The sequence below is a fragment of the Selaginella moellendorffii genome, unplaced genomic scaffold (genome assembly GCF_000143415.4).
Source record: "Selaginella moellendorffii unplaced genomic scaffold, v1.0 SELMOscaffold_5, whole genome shotgun sequence".
Lineage (NCBI taxonomy): Eukaryota > Viridiplantae > Streptophyta > Lycopodiopsida > Selaginellales > Selaginellaceae > Selaginella > Selaginella moellendorffii.
Genome location: NW_003314266.1, coordinates 3,098,607 through 3,112,549, shown reverse-complemented (window position 1 = coordinate 3,112,549; position 13,943 = coordinate 3,098,607). Strand labels below are relative to the sequence as shown.

The following is a 13,943-nucleotide window of genomic DNA, read 5'->3' as shown; positions in this document are numbered from 1 at the left end:
ACATGGCTGCCGATGCCTGTGAGCAGCGCTAGACAAGAAAGCTCACCTTGGCAAATTGTCGTCCGCCATTGCATCGCAAGAAACCCTAGCGCAATGGAATGGAGAGGAGAGCGACGCGTTCTTGTGAATTGCCGCTCACCACTCGCTCAAAATATTTGAAGGGCTACTGACGTGGACTTTGCTTTTCAAAATGGTTCCCATTCTAGGAGGGCCGTTAGATGGACGGCTTGGATACAGCTATTGTCCGTAAGGAAGGAGGGCCGTTCGATGGACGGCTGGAACGTTAGATGGATGTACGTCGGATATCATAATTGGATAATAGAGTTTATTAAGTAATAAAGTTTAGCTAATTAATAGAATTATTAATTCGATCAGATGAATTTACACATCACTACACGAATGATCTCGTTCAACCCCGAGGGAGAGAAGTAGACGGCCGAGAAGCGAGCAAGAGTTATGCCTTGCGTGAGTTTTCCGTGTCCCCCACACGAAAACGCCGCTAACTCGGAGCTTGGCTCGTCGATCGGCCTGTGTCCGAAGAAGCAGATCTTCTCCCCGCCATTAAACACGGCCGCAAACTCGTAGAGCAGCTCGGGAGAGCCGTAGTGATTCACAACCGTGTACGTCCCTTGAGCTCTTCCAATCTCGGTCGAGTTGTAGTCGGGGTGAATGGTGATCTTGTCGTCCATCACCAGAATCGCTCCAAAGTTATTGGCGAACAACTCGGCCGGCCTGGCGATCAAGTAAGCGCTGGCTTCCATCCCGGCCTCGGTCCCGTTGAGGATGTCGTGGATGTAGAACTCGCGACAGTCGTGGAGGCCGTTGTCCTGGTCGCTGACGCTGGAGTTTCCCGCGGTTTGATCGTCCGAGGTGGTGGCGGCGAGGCGGAGACGCGCTGCTGCGAGATGGCTGAGAGCTGATGATCCGGCTTTGCTCGAGAGCGTGACGAGTGCGAGCAGCGCGAGAGTGATGTAGCGGTGATCCATTGTTTTTCTTTTCGCGAGAAGCTTGCTGGAAAAGGAGATTAAATAGCTCAAGCCACGATCATGCAGCGTACGTGTTATGAGCAAAAGACGTTACGAGAAAAAAAGAACACGAAAACAAACGCAAGAAGCATGCATTGAAATGGTAGCTACGTACCAGAGCTTCTCTCTCCTTTTTCCCTGAATTTGAGCTCGGTAAGACCTGGCTGTGCGTTCTAGCTTCTCTCGGCCAGCCGGTTCCCTATAGTTCTAAGCCGGGAGTAGACTTTGCCTGCCGGGGATCCCAAAATGAGACTGCACAGCGCGTCTCTGGCGATTCTGATGTTGGCAAACGCTCCCAGGATGTGAATTCTCGAGTCAGCGATGACTATTCTTGTTCGTGTCGAGTTCTCGATGGCGAACTTTGTCTTGCCGCCTTTGCCGGAGAGCCTGCCGATTGCTCGCGAAAGGTGGTCGCCTTTGAGCGACTTTACGTCCTTGACCTCGAACGAGTCCACGTATAAGTCGTCGAGGCGGAGGAGCGCGATGGCGTCGGCGATGTCGAAGCCCAGGAGGAAAGCGTGGATGAAATCGGCGCTCTTTTGGAGGGCACTTGTGTCTGGAGTGTCTCTCTTCGTCTTGAGTTCCACTTTGCGAGTCTGCAAAAGAGAAAACATCGGAGAGTTCTTTCAAATCTCATCTTCTTGTCTAGTAAAAAATCGAAGCCGCAATCCACTCGGACACGAACGATATGGAAATGGTTTGCAAAGAAACAAGCAATGAAGCACTAGAAGCAATCCACTCGGGCACCGAAAAGAAGGCCAAAGAAAGAAAAAACTATCGACCGATCAAAACAAGTTCCAAGGAAACTCTTTGCAAGCAATGAAGCAAATCTTCCTAAAGGAGAGAATGCGCTTACCTTAAGATTCATCCGAAGGTCGATTTTCATCTGCTCCACCACGGGCGTGTAAATGTCTAGCCAGTGCTTCTTGAGTGGCGTGTACCTGTGCGAAGGAACCGCAATTCTTCTAAACTGGACCTTCCCTCCCTGCATCTCGTGAGCTGATAGCGGCTCGAATTTCACCTTCATTGGAGGTAGATCCGGCTCTCCAGCCGCTGGCGCCGGGGCAGCATCCACCTCCATCGCCATCGCCGCCATAAGAACCCTAAAACTTGGGCAAATGAATTTTAGGGTAAATGGCGCTTCCTTGGGAATGGATACTGGACAAACTCGCGCGGCAGCCCGATGTCTCCACCGAGACGCTGCGAGGTAATCACTGCGCGATCTTCTTTCTCGCGTCGCTCACGCTCTCGGATTCTAGAGCTCGCAGTGTACGTTCCCAATGCTGCCGCGATTCCATCGCTGTGCAAGGGCCTGGCGCTGCGGCAGCTCCAAGAGATGCTAGTCTCGGAAGAGATTTTGGATCGAGATTGCGGCGCAGAGGAGCTTATCTTGGCGCTGGCGTCCCCCGACGAAGAAGTTAGCGGCATGCTTCAACTGGCAAGTGATTTTTTTTTTTCGTTCGTTCCTTCATTTCTTCTTTTTGTTTTCGTTCTTCCTCCCAAAGCTCACGCTCGTTTCTACCTAGATTGGTGATGCCAATTCCAGGACCGAGTTGTTCCGGTTCGTCCAAAGGAAAAGGCAAGGCTTGGAAGCTCCTGTTCTAGACAAGGTGATTTTTTGGCTTCGTGAATTCTTGGGATGTTCTTAGCAAACTTTGGGATCCTTTTCTTATCTTTCTCCTCCATAGATTGCTGATGACTATACGAATGGGCTTTACCCGCCTGTAGCAAGGTCGTTGGAGAAGCAGCAGCAGCAGCAGCAAAGAGGCATGCCTCCAGTCGACGAAGAAAACGAGCAAAACGATGGGGTACCACCGGAACGTTTGTCTCCGAGGCATATGTCCGTCGGGAGTGAGGACACCACAGTGGTGATTGACGGATCCCCGGACAAGGCATTCAAATCTCCCCCACGAAGAGGAAGCATCGATGTAAGTCTTTTCTTTTTATCATCTCTTGGAGCTGCAACCTGTAAACTTTCAGGAAGTGAGTTGTGAAGGTGAGAAGAATAGTGTGGAGAAAAATGGGACAGAGGATCGCGCTGCACCCTCGGCTCCGCCAGTGCCAGAAAAGCACGCAAAATTTCAGGAAGGGAGTTGCGAAGGTGAGAAGAACAGTGTGGAGGAAAGGGGGACAGAGAATCACGCTACACCGTCGGCTCCGCCAGAAAAGCAGCCTTTCGAAGCTCCTAAGATCATTCACAGTGGGAATGTCAGCACACGCAGGTCGAAGAGGAGGATGCTAATTGAGGACGACGATGAACTATCCCTTTCAGACGTTAAGCCGAAGCTCAAACAAAGAAAGGGGATGCATGAGGTAGAAGTTATAAACTTGGACTCGGACGATGACCGAGAGGGCTCAAAGGTGGTCGAGAAAGGTAGGCCTGCTGAAAATGGCCTTGAAGAAGACGAGGATGGCCGTGAAGGCTCGAAGGCAGTGGATGAAGATGATCCTGAGGGCCCGAAAACAGTCGACAAGAATGGTCGTGAAAGTTTGGAGACAGGAGAGAAGAACATTGAAGACGGTCGCGCTAAAGACTCGGACAAATGCTACATGTGCGAGCTGCGAGGCAAACTAGTCCGCTGTGACGACTGCCCGATTGCTCTTCATCCAAAGTGCATGGCAAGAGAGCAGATTCGTGAAGGAGAACGCTGGTCCTGTCCGAAGTGTGTGTACAAGAAAGCCATGGAAAAGCTTGCCAAGGCACAGTTAGAAGCTGACCGGGCTAAAGAAGAGCTTGAAAGCTTGACAGCATCGTACCAAGTACTTAAGCAAGTAGAAGACAAGGAAAAGGAGAAACTGGTGGAACATCAAGTTCAACTCAAAGTTGAGGAACCGTCGGGCTCGAAAGATGAAGCTCACGCACGGAAACACCGTGCGAGAAGCAGCAGCTCGGATGAAGAAGATGACGAGGACGATGACGACAGTGATTATCCACGAAAAACGAATTCCAAGTAAACTATGCTTTCGCTTCACTTTTTTTTCCTATTCTTTAACATGCTTCGTGCAGTGGAAGAGCATCGATTCCTAATGTCCGTCGCAAGAAGATGGTATGGAACTCACTGGAAGAAGAAACACTCAGGGTATTCAAAACGATGAGATATTTATTCTTTGTAACGTTTGATACTGTTTCCAGAAAGGCTATCAGCAGTACGGCTCCAGGTGGACAACGATACTTCAATTCGGCATGGGAAAGTTTCATCCCAGTAGAACAGGCCAAGATCTCAAGGACAAGTGGCGGAACATGAAAAAGAAGAGAGCGTAACTTATTTCTCCGGCTGAGCTGAGCTACACGTTGCCAAGTTTGCAAACCTCCGAGAAGTCGAGAGGGGGATCCAGGTACTTCCCAGTGAGCAGGGCCTTGGACAGGTGCTCGTAGAAAGCTTCGGTAAAGTGGATGCCATCCCAGCTGACGAACTCGGACGGCTTCAGAGTGGTGCTCTCGGGTTGGAAGTCTTTGCCACAGAGCTTGGTTGAGTTGAAGTTGTAAGCCCCGCCAGTTCCACAGCAAGCCGAGGTCTTGGTTTCGTTTCTAAAGCCTGCTCGACGTGATCATCTTAGACTTGCTCGAAGTGACAGAGAAACGTACCAAAGTCGGTGGGCCTGTCCATTACGTCTAGAGTGAACTTGAAGGCATCAGCATAGAGGAGGAGGGTGTTCTTGAGCTTGGAACTCAAATCCTGGACAAGCTTGTAGAGGGAGCGATTGAAGGCCTCGGCAACTTCGTTAAGAGGTGACAGGCATCCTCGCGAGTCCTTGGGCAGGTCTCCAAACACGCTAAGTATCAAAGGCATGCATCCGTGAGGGAAAGAATTCAGGACCAGGATTTGGCTCGCACCGCTATCGGACAGTGTCTGTTATCATCCGAGGGAGTCAAGAGCTTTTTGTGGTGTCAAAGGAAAGACGTACCTGGATAGCGTGAGAAATCGCTTGGACGACCTGTGGAACGATCACCACTGTTACGTTGCCGGGGTCCATTAGCTTCCGGATGTAAGCACCGAAGATATCATTGGTGCCGACAACGACGACGTGTAGTACACTGCGAAGTTTTCGAGGAAGCTTGGTTTTTCTATCTGGCAGAGATGGAAAGATGAAACCAAGCTCGAGAGAACAGGATCCTACCATGGTGATGGTGAGGCTTTCCATACGCATCCTTGACGAAGCGAAGGTATTGATCGACTTGGACAGGGAGATAGAATGGGACGACGTAACTCGTGTTCAAAGCCGTGGCTCCAGACACCGCAAAGACGATCCCGTGCTCGTAGTTTGAGTTGAGGCTCTGGAGTATAGGACCGGGCGAGCTCTTGTGCCGGAAAGCTTGAGCTGCCAAAGAAGAGATTGGGAAGGAAGAACTAAGTATCAGCAATGGCAAGAACAGGAAAAAGCTCTAGTTCTTACCGAAGAAATCAGTCACCAGGCGACCATCAGAATATCGATTCGAAGGCTTTCCAAAGTGTGTCATTCCATATGGTAGATACTCGGCCGCGCTAATGAATGGAGATGCCGCTTGGGCGTTTCCAGTGTCTGCGAAAGAATCTCCAAACCAGAAGACTGCGCTTGGACAGTGCTGCAAAGGTGGTGATCGAGGAGAAGACGAAAAAGCCCTCGCTGTGGAGGATACGATGGAAGCCGCGAGTATCACCAAGAACACCTCCATTGGAGTTTTTGGGAGCTTTGACGGCCCAGATTTGGTGGTTTCCCCCTCAAATCAAAAGCATATACGTGCTCAAGGCAAAAGGCAAGGATTTGGCCACGATGTACTTCTTATGTATGGTCTGAAGCTTTAGCGCAACTTGGTTCTTACACCCTTTGCGATGTGCACGTTACCAAGCCCTGTGGAGCCCAAGAACAGCCCTTTCGAGCTTGCCTTCAGAGCCAAAGCCTTCTACGAGCAGTTATCCATGAGGAAGTTTTTGTATGCTCAAATGATTAAGTTCATTGTGAAGAGCAAAGTTGACTTTGACAATGTGCCACTGATGACATAAAAGAGAGTGAAGTACGAAAGTATGGAACACGAGAACATTAAAATCTACTTCTTGTTTATGGTAAGTGATGTTAGGTCATGATATTTTGAGTGATCTTAGATATAAAAGTGATGTCACTTGTCATGGGAAATAAAGGGAAGTATTTTTATTAATTTTTTTTAAAAAATTATGCATTTATAATGTTGAAATTATTATAAATTGGAAGCTTCAAATTGAATTTAATGTTTAACAGATGGTCACTATCACTTAGTAGTATTTAAAGAATGTTGTTTTAGTGGTAGATATTAGGTTTAGAATGCATGTCTGGATTAACACATAAGAAAAAATAAAACAATCCAATTACGTGTTTTGAGCAGCCATATAATAAAAAGAAGACCAAAGTTCCTCATTGATGATTTATTGGTAGCTCAGAAGCCACTCTCATCACCACCTAAAAGGGGAGCCCTTTGACTGTGTGGTTGCTAATATCTGCCTTGTGATTTATCATTTCCTGCTTCAAATGATCATTGATTGCTGAATTGGTCGAGAATGCTAAGGAGAGCTCAAGGAACCCTAATTTGGTTTGAAAAACAATCACGAATATTTCATTATACCTCTTAAGTATTATTGATTATAAATGAATTAGAGAGCCGTTAGATTGAAGGATATTGGATATTCTGGGCCCCTTTTTCTAAAGTAAATAAAAAAATTGAATATATATAATATCTTCATGCAAGTAGCATCGGCATCCAAGGAAAAATTAGAAGATGACTTCCTGATAATACTCAATTCTTGTTTTTGCATGCAAAGAAAAACCTGAAGACTCAAAAGAGAAAAACTATAGTAGACCCAAACCAGAGGCACATAACCCTAAGTGAGAGTAAGATGCTTCCTGCCTAATAGTCCTACAACAAAAAAGTCCCTCAAGAACATCAAGAACATAGATTTGAGAGACATGCTAAAAATTCCTTTCCTCTTCCATTTTTGGTTCAATTGATTTTATAGTCCTTTTTCATTAAAGAAATTAAGCCACATTCACAACTTGCGCACACAACCTTAGTTCTCCATGAAGCACACAGCGTGCCTTCACTTAGCTAGAATTTGACCTCCAGCAATTCTTTCCAGCCGATCTTTTGACAGTGGGCAAATAGATCACGTAGAGCAGTAGTCGCACAACTAGTAGTGAGATCGTTACTCTCAGTAGGCAAGCAAACTTCAACATGGTGGCTTGCTTGCACTTTGGGGCCTTGGTGTGGTTTTTCTTTCACTGCCACTGTGTGCTGCAACCCTCAGGTCCTGGTGTTCTCGGATCCAGCACTAGAGTAACTGGCACCACGATTTCTGATTTCCAAAACTCCCTATCTCCAAGCACAGTTGGAGCATCCTTGCTACTGCTCCAAGCTCGCATGCGTGGCCTAGAGCTCGTGGGACCGGAAAAAGCCATCTAACTAAAAGTCCTATTTTGGAGCTGAAAGGTAGAGTCTCAATGAGAAGTTGCCACCTTTCATTTTGAATGAGCTAGATTTCATTTTAATTTGAAGGGCTATCATTGCTTCTCTTAATGTTTTAGTGTATTATATTTTATCAATATTTATACCTTACCTTTCAAACATTGAATTTTGGAAAAATTTGTCTTATCGGCCGTACAGCCGCCCATCCCAGGAATTCCCACTCTCAGGCTCATGGCACTTGATCTTGGTAACAAAGGCGAGATCCCTTGGGCTGCCCAAGATCCCCAAGATCAAGCACCTGGGCCAAAGACTTTTTATCAAACAATATGTAGACAACTACACATTTCAAAAGACAGTGTTAGCATTGCCTTTTCCTACTCTCCAGCTCATCCACTCTCCAATTGATTTCCTCATGCCCAGTTGTTCCCCGAACAACATAGACAAAACCTTCTTAAGCCTTGCATAGAGCTCTCCCAATATCACCCAGGGCTGTTAGTGGCCACATGACCTGCTAGTGCTGCCTTTGAAGAAACAAGCTCTTTCGAAATGTCAGTGGCATGCAGGACAATCTCATACTCGAAAACATGCCCCATGCCATGGTTCTTCACTGTTGCTGATTTCGCTCCAAATGTTGATCATTCAAAATTTGTTGGTGTCGCCATTCAGCACTGTAGAATGCTTTGTCACCTCAACAACCCGGTAGCAACTTCACCAAACCATAGAGGTTTTTACTTGTTTTTTTCCTGGATGGATTTCACATGCTTGATCTTGCATGTGTTTACTTCACAGATCTAATGCCAGCACTAGCTCGATTCGAAGCTTGCCTCCAGCTAATGCATGATGGCAAGCTCAAGCTTAAACCAAGCAAGAGCATTCAAAGCAAGAACAAGGGAGAACCAGAGGCCACTTGTTCTTCCAAACGTGACGAAGTCGTTGCCAAGGCAGGCCTCGCATTGCCAAACCAGGCACACACAACTAGATACGAACTTTGCCACCTTGGATTGTAATATTATCAAGCTTTCCACTTTGTCCAAGGTAAAATTTCTAGCAATCAATGCCACAAAGCAAATCAATGCCACTCTTGAGCCACAGGAAATTGCTGCAGCAGTCAACTTGCAATCATTGCCCTTTCAATTGAGCATATTGATCAACCAGCTGAACCCATTATGTTTATAAGATCAGAGATGGTGGATTAGGGCTTGTGAGGTATAAGATCCTGGAAAGCAATGGGAGTGAGGGTTATGCTGGGCCTCACCCCAGATAGCATTTCTTGGGCTTAAAAGCATATGAACTCACTATGGGTTCTTTTGTTTAAATAACAAATGTGTTTCTATCAGTGTGTTCTACTTGGAGTAGAACATCCTGTGTTGGCATCTGCAGTGTGCTAAAAGGCTTGGTCAGATGTGCTGCTTGTTTTGTGTCATGAGGCTACTAGTAGCAAGTAGAGAGCAATTGGGCTGTGTCCGTGAGAGATCAGGAAGCATTGCTAAACTTATGTGTCAAGTATTCCATGTCACATGGCTTGAGTGACAAATTTGTTCATTACACCTTCTGAGACAGTACAAGTGACACTTGTGATCTTGTTGTTCTCTCTCATGAGATATGGCTTGGATGTAGCATACACATTGCTTACCATATATTATAATTCATCTGCAAATCACTATACAATAAGAATATACATAAAAAAACACTGATTATACCACAGTGTACATCTTGGGTTTTGATCCATCAAGACTCACAGCAGAGGAGGAAGGAGATGGCACTAGAATTGGATTTATTCCAGGGCATGAAAGCTAAGATTGGTCATTAGACTATTGTGGTAGTTTAGGATCTTGGTAGCATGTTGCATATGTAAGTTTGAATATCAAAAGATATTTGTAAGTTAATCTTATGGACATTCTCTCTTTATTACCACAATGGCAGAATGTTGGTATTGTTAATTTTTTTCATGGTCTCCACTTAAGTTAGTTGAGAAACTAGTCATCGTGAGTATAATGACATAATTCCTAAATACTATTAGTTAAACATATTTGACCTGGCTAAAGAAATTTACTTATTAACTTGCATTTGTTAGTGTTGAAAACCCCTATGATTTTGAGTCAATATTGTTATGTGATAATTTACCATGTCTATTATAGTGGTTGAAGCATGACCAACCACCTAAAATATTAATTTAACTCTATGTCACTCCTTGTTATACATCCAACCTAGGTCTAAACCCAAACTCCATATTGTGCTAATTAATAAGGTACCCACCTCCTCACATTAGGCCATTAATATGCTAATGTAGTTTCAAATGTATAATAAGGATAGTGGTTGAAAGCATGGCCAACTATTTAAAATATTAATTTAGTTTCCATTGGTTGGTTTGGGTTGGTTTGGGTCTAAGCCTAAACTTCATGTTATAAATATAGAGAGCTAATGCCCATAAGATTGAAAGTGTATCAAACCTTTATTTCATAGCACAATAAACTTAGAGTTCAACTCTAAATTCAAGTGTGCTATACAACAAACAATAAAAAAGCTTAATGTTTGATTGCACCCTGTTAGGTGAGATTCTAAGAAAATGATCCGGTTAACTTAGGGTTTTTAAGCCATATGTTCCATTCCAAGTTTTGATTCATTAATAGCCTTTAAAGTTACATAAGTTTTGAGTTCAAGATGATTATAGTTAAAGAATAATTATTGTGTTAGGTATTGAAATAGAATAATTATACTATTTTTTATAAAATTAATTACAGAATAGTAAAAACAATAGAGCATTATAGAAGTTTTTTAAAACTCATACAAAAAAAATATAAGGAAAATAAATTATATTCTTTCATTCTTATATTAAAATAATTTCTAAGTAATTTAAAAAAATTTATTAGTAATTCCAAAGAAATAAAATTTATATGGTAATTGTGTTCTTAATTCAGATAAATAAATAAAATACCTACATTAAAATATTATTACAAAGTATTTAAAGTGTAATCAACTTCTTTATAGTATGAAAGGAGATAAAAAAAAGTCTAATTTTTTTAAAACTAAGCTTAAAACTTTAATTTTCAATATAAAATATTAATTTAGTATTAATAGAATTAATACTTATTTAATATGAAATTAATACCAATCTTAATATTTATATATGTTCATGAAAAGTTATTGGTTGAACGGTTCAGAAAATCATAAAACAATAAAAAGAACATATTCATAAGATCATAAAGATAATTTAAAGTAACTAAATAAATATTAAATTTAATATTTTTAAAATAATAATATTCACTACTTTATTAAAGTATTATTAAAAAATAAATTATAATTAACTTTTACTCTATGTTTTTAAATTTTGTAAAGATGATATATAAAAAGTATTTTTAAAAAATCCTTTACTTTTTAATTTTTTATAATTTACTTATTTGTTATATATAATAATTAGAAGTATAGTAAATTAAGTAAAATCTATGGGCTTTTATTATCCACTCTTCATGTTATTAATACTAAATTTTATTACTATTAATTTTGCTCAAACTTTTGGTCATTGTTGGAACATAAATTTAGAGAAAGTTATGAAGTGTAAATTAGATTATTACAGCTCAAAACATCAAAGAAAGGTAAATATATTTATACACAATAAAACACATGAAAATGATTTTAAGGAAAGAGTAGATCCTAATCCAATATTACAAACTGATAATTTCAAAATGAATTATGATGAGTATCAAGTAATAATTTTTGCTGGTACAGCAAAATATACCACTACAGGTTGGGGTGATTGGTATAATTGGTCTTTTAAAGGTTGTTTCACACATTTTGGGCATACTGTGGAATTTCAGGAATGTCAATAAATTTTTAGAAGAAAAAAGATTTTTAAAATGTAAACATTAATGTGTAATAATAATAATAATGTTTTTCCCTAACAATCACATATATGGATTATTATAACTATCCTCATGCATGATATTTCATGTAACAGTGAGGATAATAATACACATTTTCAACTTTGTAATTTGTAACAGAAAAGATAATATGTTGTTTTGATAGTGCCCATGATGGATGTATAATGAAAGGGTTTTTGAATTTTGTTCATACAACTCTTTAGAAGACTTCACCTTGCTCTTGGTCTACTTAGCTCTTCTTGGTTTCAGTACTCTTGGCCTCTCTTGGCAATAATTTTTGGCTTGATATTTGTTAATCATGTCCTCTTTCTCTTTATGGTTCCTTGTTCCTTCTTGCTCTGTTGTGCTCCTTGCTTGGCGTTAGTGAGCTGATTTATGGCTTGATTGTAGCAGTGATCTTGGCTGATGAACACTTCACCTTGTCAGTTGCAACCTGCTTCTCAAGTTGCATAAGATGTGAAGAGTATATCTTAGTTTGGAATTGGTGACTTGTTCTTGGATCTGTGCTCTCTCTCTCTCTCTCTCTCTCTCTCTCTCTCTCTCTCTCTCTCTCTCTCTCTCTCTCTCTCTCTCTCTCTCTCTCTCTCTCTCTCTCTCTCTCTCTGTGTGTGTGTGTGTGTGTGTGTGTGTGTGTGTGTGTGTGTGTGAGAGAGAGGTTGAGTGGTCAACCACTTGGCTTGCTTGCTTGTTAGACTTCTTTCTTTGCTTGGGGATTTGTCATGCTTTGGCTCTTGATGTAATTCTGACTTTTTCCTTTGCTTGGGAGGGGAATCTGTCCAAGGTGTTGCCAGCTGACTCCGCAATAGGAATTGAAGTGAAGTCCAACGGTTGAGCTACTTGAACTTGTTAGTTTGGCACATGCTGCCTTCTCTCACTGCTTGAGATCCTTGAAGAATGCTCTTCTCTTTGTTTCTTTTGTCTTGCCATACTGCCAAGGTTGCCGTACTTGCGGCAAAACTTCTTGAGCTGGTCCATGGTCATAACGATGCCGAATTGCTGCCTCGGGTTGTCGAGGCTTTTGTCACGATGGAGATAACCTTATAGGCGGAGTTGCATCGTGGAGAATGGGGAGAAAGGACAGATGTGGCTCCCGATGCTCCAGCGACGAGGTTTGTGAGAGGCACGCGGGCTTGCTTGGTCTTGTTGTGGTGCCAATGAGTATTGGAGCTTGCTCTTGAGACCGAGGATGAGGGTTGATTTGTGGGGCGCAAGCTCTTCTCGTTCTTTGTGGGTTTGTGCACTTGACTGTCTTTCCCATGGGCGTCTTGCTTGCTCTTGTGTCGATCTTGCAAAGCTTGCAAAGCTTCTTGTCTTGTCACAGGTCGGAAAAAAGTGAGGAGCTTTGGTTTAAAGTTCCAGCTATGCGTTACAGAGATGGGGTCTTCATCGTGGAGGAAGGGGTTTTCGCCCACACATATGGAATAACAATCCCAGAAGTTGAGGCATGTGGCTTCCCATTGAATTGATTGCCGTTTTCATTGGGTGGTGCCAGGTAACATGCTGTGCGGTACTTTGTGAGCGAGGACAAAATAAGTCTAGCTTACTCTTGCGTAAAGTTGCTCCTTGGTAGTTCTGCATTCACGAGAGCTGTACACTTGATGCGACTGACCCGTGACATGGCGGCTTTTTGAATTTTTGGAGCAGTTGGGATTTCAGCTATGGCGTAGCGGCTGACCGAAGAAGCTGTTGTCTTGTGACGGCTGGCCGAGAAGCTGAAGTGCTCAAACACGAGAAGCTAGGAGGAGAGTGTGCTGAGAAGTGATAAAGCAGGGTCTTGCGTCGCATGGTTGAGGGAGTTCAAACGGGCTAGCTCAAGGACGGGTGTGGAAGCTGAAGCGGGCTCTAGAGGAAGTGTTGCAGCTGGCCATGGAAGTTGAAGCGTGCTTGGAGCTGGCGGAACAGGCGACACGGGGTCTTGACACTCTGTCGAGGTCTGCATGGAAGCCGAAGCGTGCTTGGAGCTGGTGAGAAACAAGCGAGCAGGGTCTTGACACTCTGTCGAGATCTAAGTGGAAGCAGAAGCGTGCTTGGAGCTGGCCTTGACGCTCCATGATCGCCATGGAAGCCGAAGCATTCACGAGCGAGCAGAGTCTTTACACTCTCTCGATCTTGGTACCCCGTTACCACCTTTGGTATATTGTTCTCGTGACGCAAAAATAGGTTTAAGAAAGACGTGAAGCTCTCGTGCCCACTCCACACCTCTTTGACCAACCGCAACCTTGCGCCCCAGGCGAGACAACAGCCGCTCCACCCGCGTGTGCCCATCGTGCCTCTTATCGACCAGCTCCCATCCTCGCCGAGAAGTGCCCTCGAAGCGCTGGATGAAGAAGGCGAGCTCAGATCAGCGTGGAGCACCGATTGCACGAACAGCATCGGGCGGAAACTCAGGATCTTCTGGAAGAAGAGCCTGCGCGGGCTGGCTGTCGATGATCCCGTCCCCGTGGATGTGCTGCATCCTCATCCGGCAATTCACCAGGAGGAGCTCGTTGAAGTGATGGTACCTGGGCTGCACGCTCTCCCACGCGCTGGTGCCGATGGGATGGAACTCGACATGATCTTGCGCTGGCTCCCGGTCAGCTCTAAGTTGACCAAGTCGGCAAAGTCAACGCCCGTGATCTTGAGCCCCTG

At 43.7% G+C, this 13,943-nt stretch overlaps 4 protein-coding genes across 5 annotated transcripts; 1 reads left to right on the top strand and 3 right to left on the bottom strand.

The window, feature by feature from the left end:
* Positions 1 to 324: 324 nt before the first annotated feature.
* On the bottom strand, positions 325 to 1,006 carry LOC112344596 (dirigent protein 21-like). Its single transcript, XM_024669655.1, has one exon. It carries the CDS (start codon positions 984 to 986, stop codon positions 372 to 374), a length of 615 nt encoding a protein of 204 aa, XP_024525423.1. The 5' UTR covers positions 987 to 1,006; the 3' UTR covers positions 325 to 371.
* Positions 1,007 to 1,029: 23 nt separating this feature from the next.
* Positions 1,030 to 2,155, bottom strand: LOC9633596 (RNA-binding protein PNO1). Its single transcript, XM_002964920.2, has 2 exons — positions 1,882 to 2,155; positions 1,030 to 1,621 (listed from the first exon to the last, which is right to left on the bottom strand). Exons 1-2 carry the CDS (start codon positions 2,119 to 2,121, stop codon positions 1,199 to 1,201), a joined length of 663 nt encoding a protein of 220 aa, XP_002964966.2. The 5' UTR covers positions 2,122 to 2,155; the 3' UTR covers positions 1,030 to 1,198.
* Positions 2,151 to 5,545, top strand: LOC9659376 (chromodomain-helicase-DNA-binding protein 4). 2 transcript variants are annotated; one of them, XM_024669652.1, is made up of 7 exons: positions 2,151 to 2,232; positions 2,285 to 2,463; positions 2,552 to 2,635; positions 2,714 to 2,953; positions 3,006 to 3,976; positions 4,033 to 4,105; positions 4,159 to 5,545. In XM_024669652.1, exons 1-7 carry the CDS (start codon positions 2,160 to 2,162, stop codon positions 4,285 to 4,287), a joined length of 1,749 nt encoding a protein of 582 aa, XP_024525420.1. In that variant the 5' UTR covers positions 2,151 to 2,159; the 3' UTR covers positions 4,288 to 5,545. The 2 variants fall into 2 exon arrangements, with proteins under 2 accessions (XP_024525420.1, XP_024525421.1); XM_024669653.1 differs by having other exon boundaries at positions 4,163 to 4,299.
* On the bottom strand, positions 4,109 to 5,700 carry LOC9633595 (GDSL esterase/lipase At4g01130). Its single transcript, XM_024669654.1, has 5 exons — positions 5,421 to 5,700; positions 5,145 to 5,345; positions 4,932 to 5,095; positions 4,612 to 4,876; positions 4,109 to 4,561 (listed from the first exon to the last, which is right to left on the bottom strand). The coding sequence occupies exons 1-5, from the start codon at positions 5,677 to 5,679 to the stop codon at positions 4,311 to 4,313; spliced, it is 1,140 nt and encodes a 379-aa protein (XP_024525422.1). The 5' UTR covers positions 5,680 to 5,700; the 3' UTR covers positions 4,109 to 4,310.
* Positions 5,701 to 13,943: the final 8,243 nt, after the last annotated feature.

What these genes read in the sequence shown, in the direction of transcription:
- LOC9633596 (XM_002964920.2), bottom strand. Translation starts at nt 2,121, where the DNA reads ATGGCGGCGATGGCGATGGAGGTGGATGCTGCCCCGGCGCCAGCGGCT. An exon ending in ACCTTCGGATGAATCTTAAG is followed by an intron (nt 1,622 to 1,881) that starts GTAAGCGCATTC and finishes TCTCTTTTGCAG; the next exon opens with ACTCGCAAAGTGGAACTCAA.
- LOC9633595 (XM_024669654.1), bottom strand. Translation starts at nt 5,679, where the DNA reads ATGGAGGTGTTCTTGGTGATACTCGCGGCTTCCATCGTATCCTCCACA. An exon ending in CCTGGTGACTGATTTCTTCG is followed by an intron (nt 5,346 to 5,420) that starts GTAAGAACTAGA and finishes CTTCTTTGGCAG; the next exon opens with CTCAAGCTTTCCGGCACAAG. An exon ending in GGACAGGCCCACCGACTTTG is followed by an intron (nt 4,562 to 4,611) that starts GTACGTTTCTCT and finishes CACGTCGAGCAG; the next exon opens with GCTTTAGAAACGAAACCAAG.
- LOC112344596 (XM_024669655.1), bottom strand. Translation starts at nt 986, where the DNA reads ATGGATCACCGCTACATCACTCTCGCGCTGCTCGCACTCGTCACGCTC.
- LOC9659376 (XM_024669652.1), top strand. Translation starts at nt 2,160, where the DNA reads ATGGCGCTTCCTTGGGAATGGATACTGGACAAACTCGCGCGGCAGCCC. An exon ending in TTAGCGGCATGCTTCAACTG is followed by an intron (nt 2,464 to 2,551) that starts GCAAGTGATTTT and finishes GTTTCTACCTAG; the next exon opens with ATTGGTGATGCCAATTCCAG. An exon ending in CCACGAAAAACGAATTCCAA is followed by an intron (nt 3,977 to 4,032) that starts GTAAACTATGCT and finishes TGCTTCGTGCAG; the next exon opens with TGGAAGAGCATCGATTCCTA.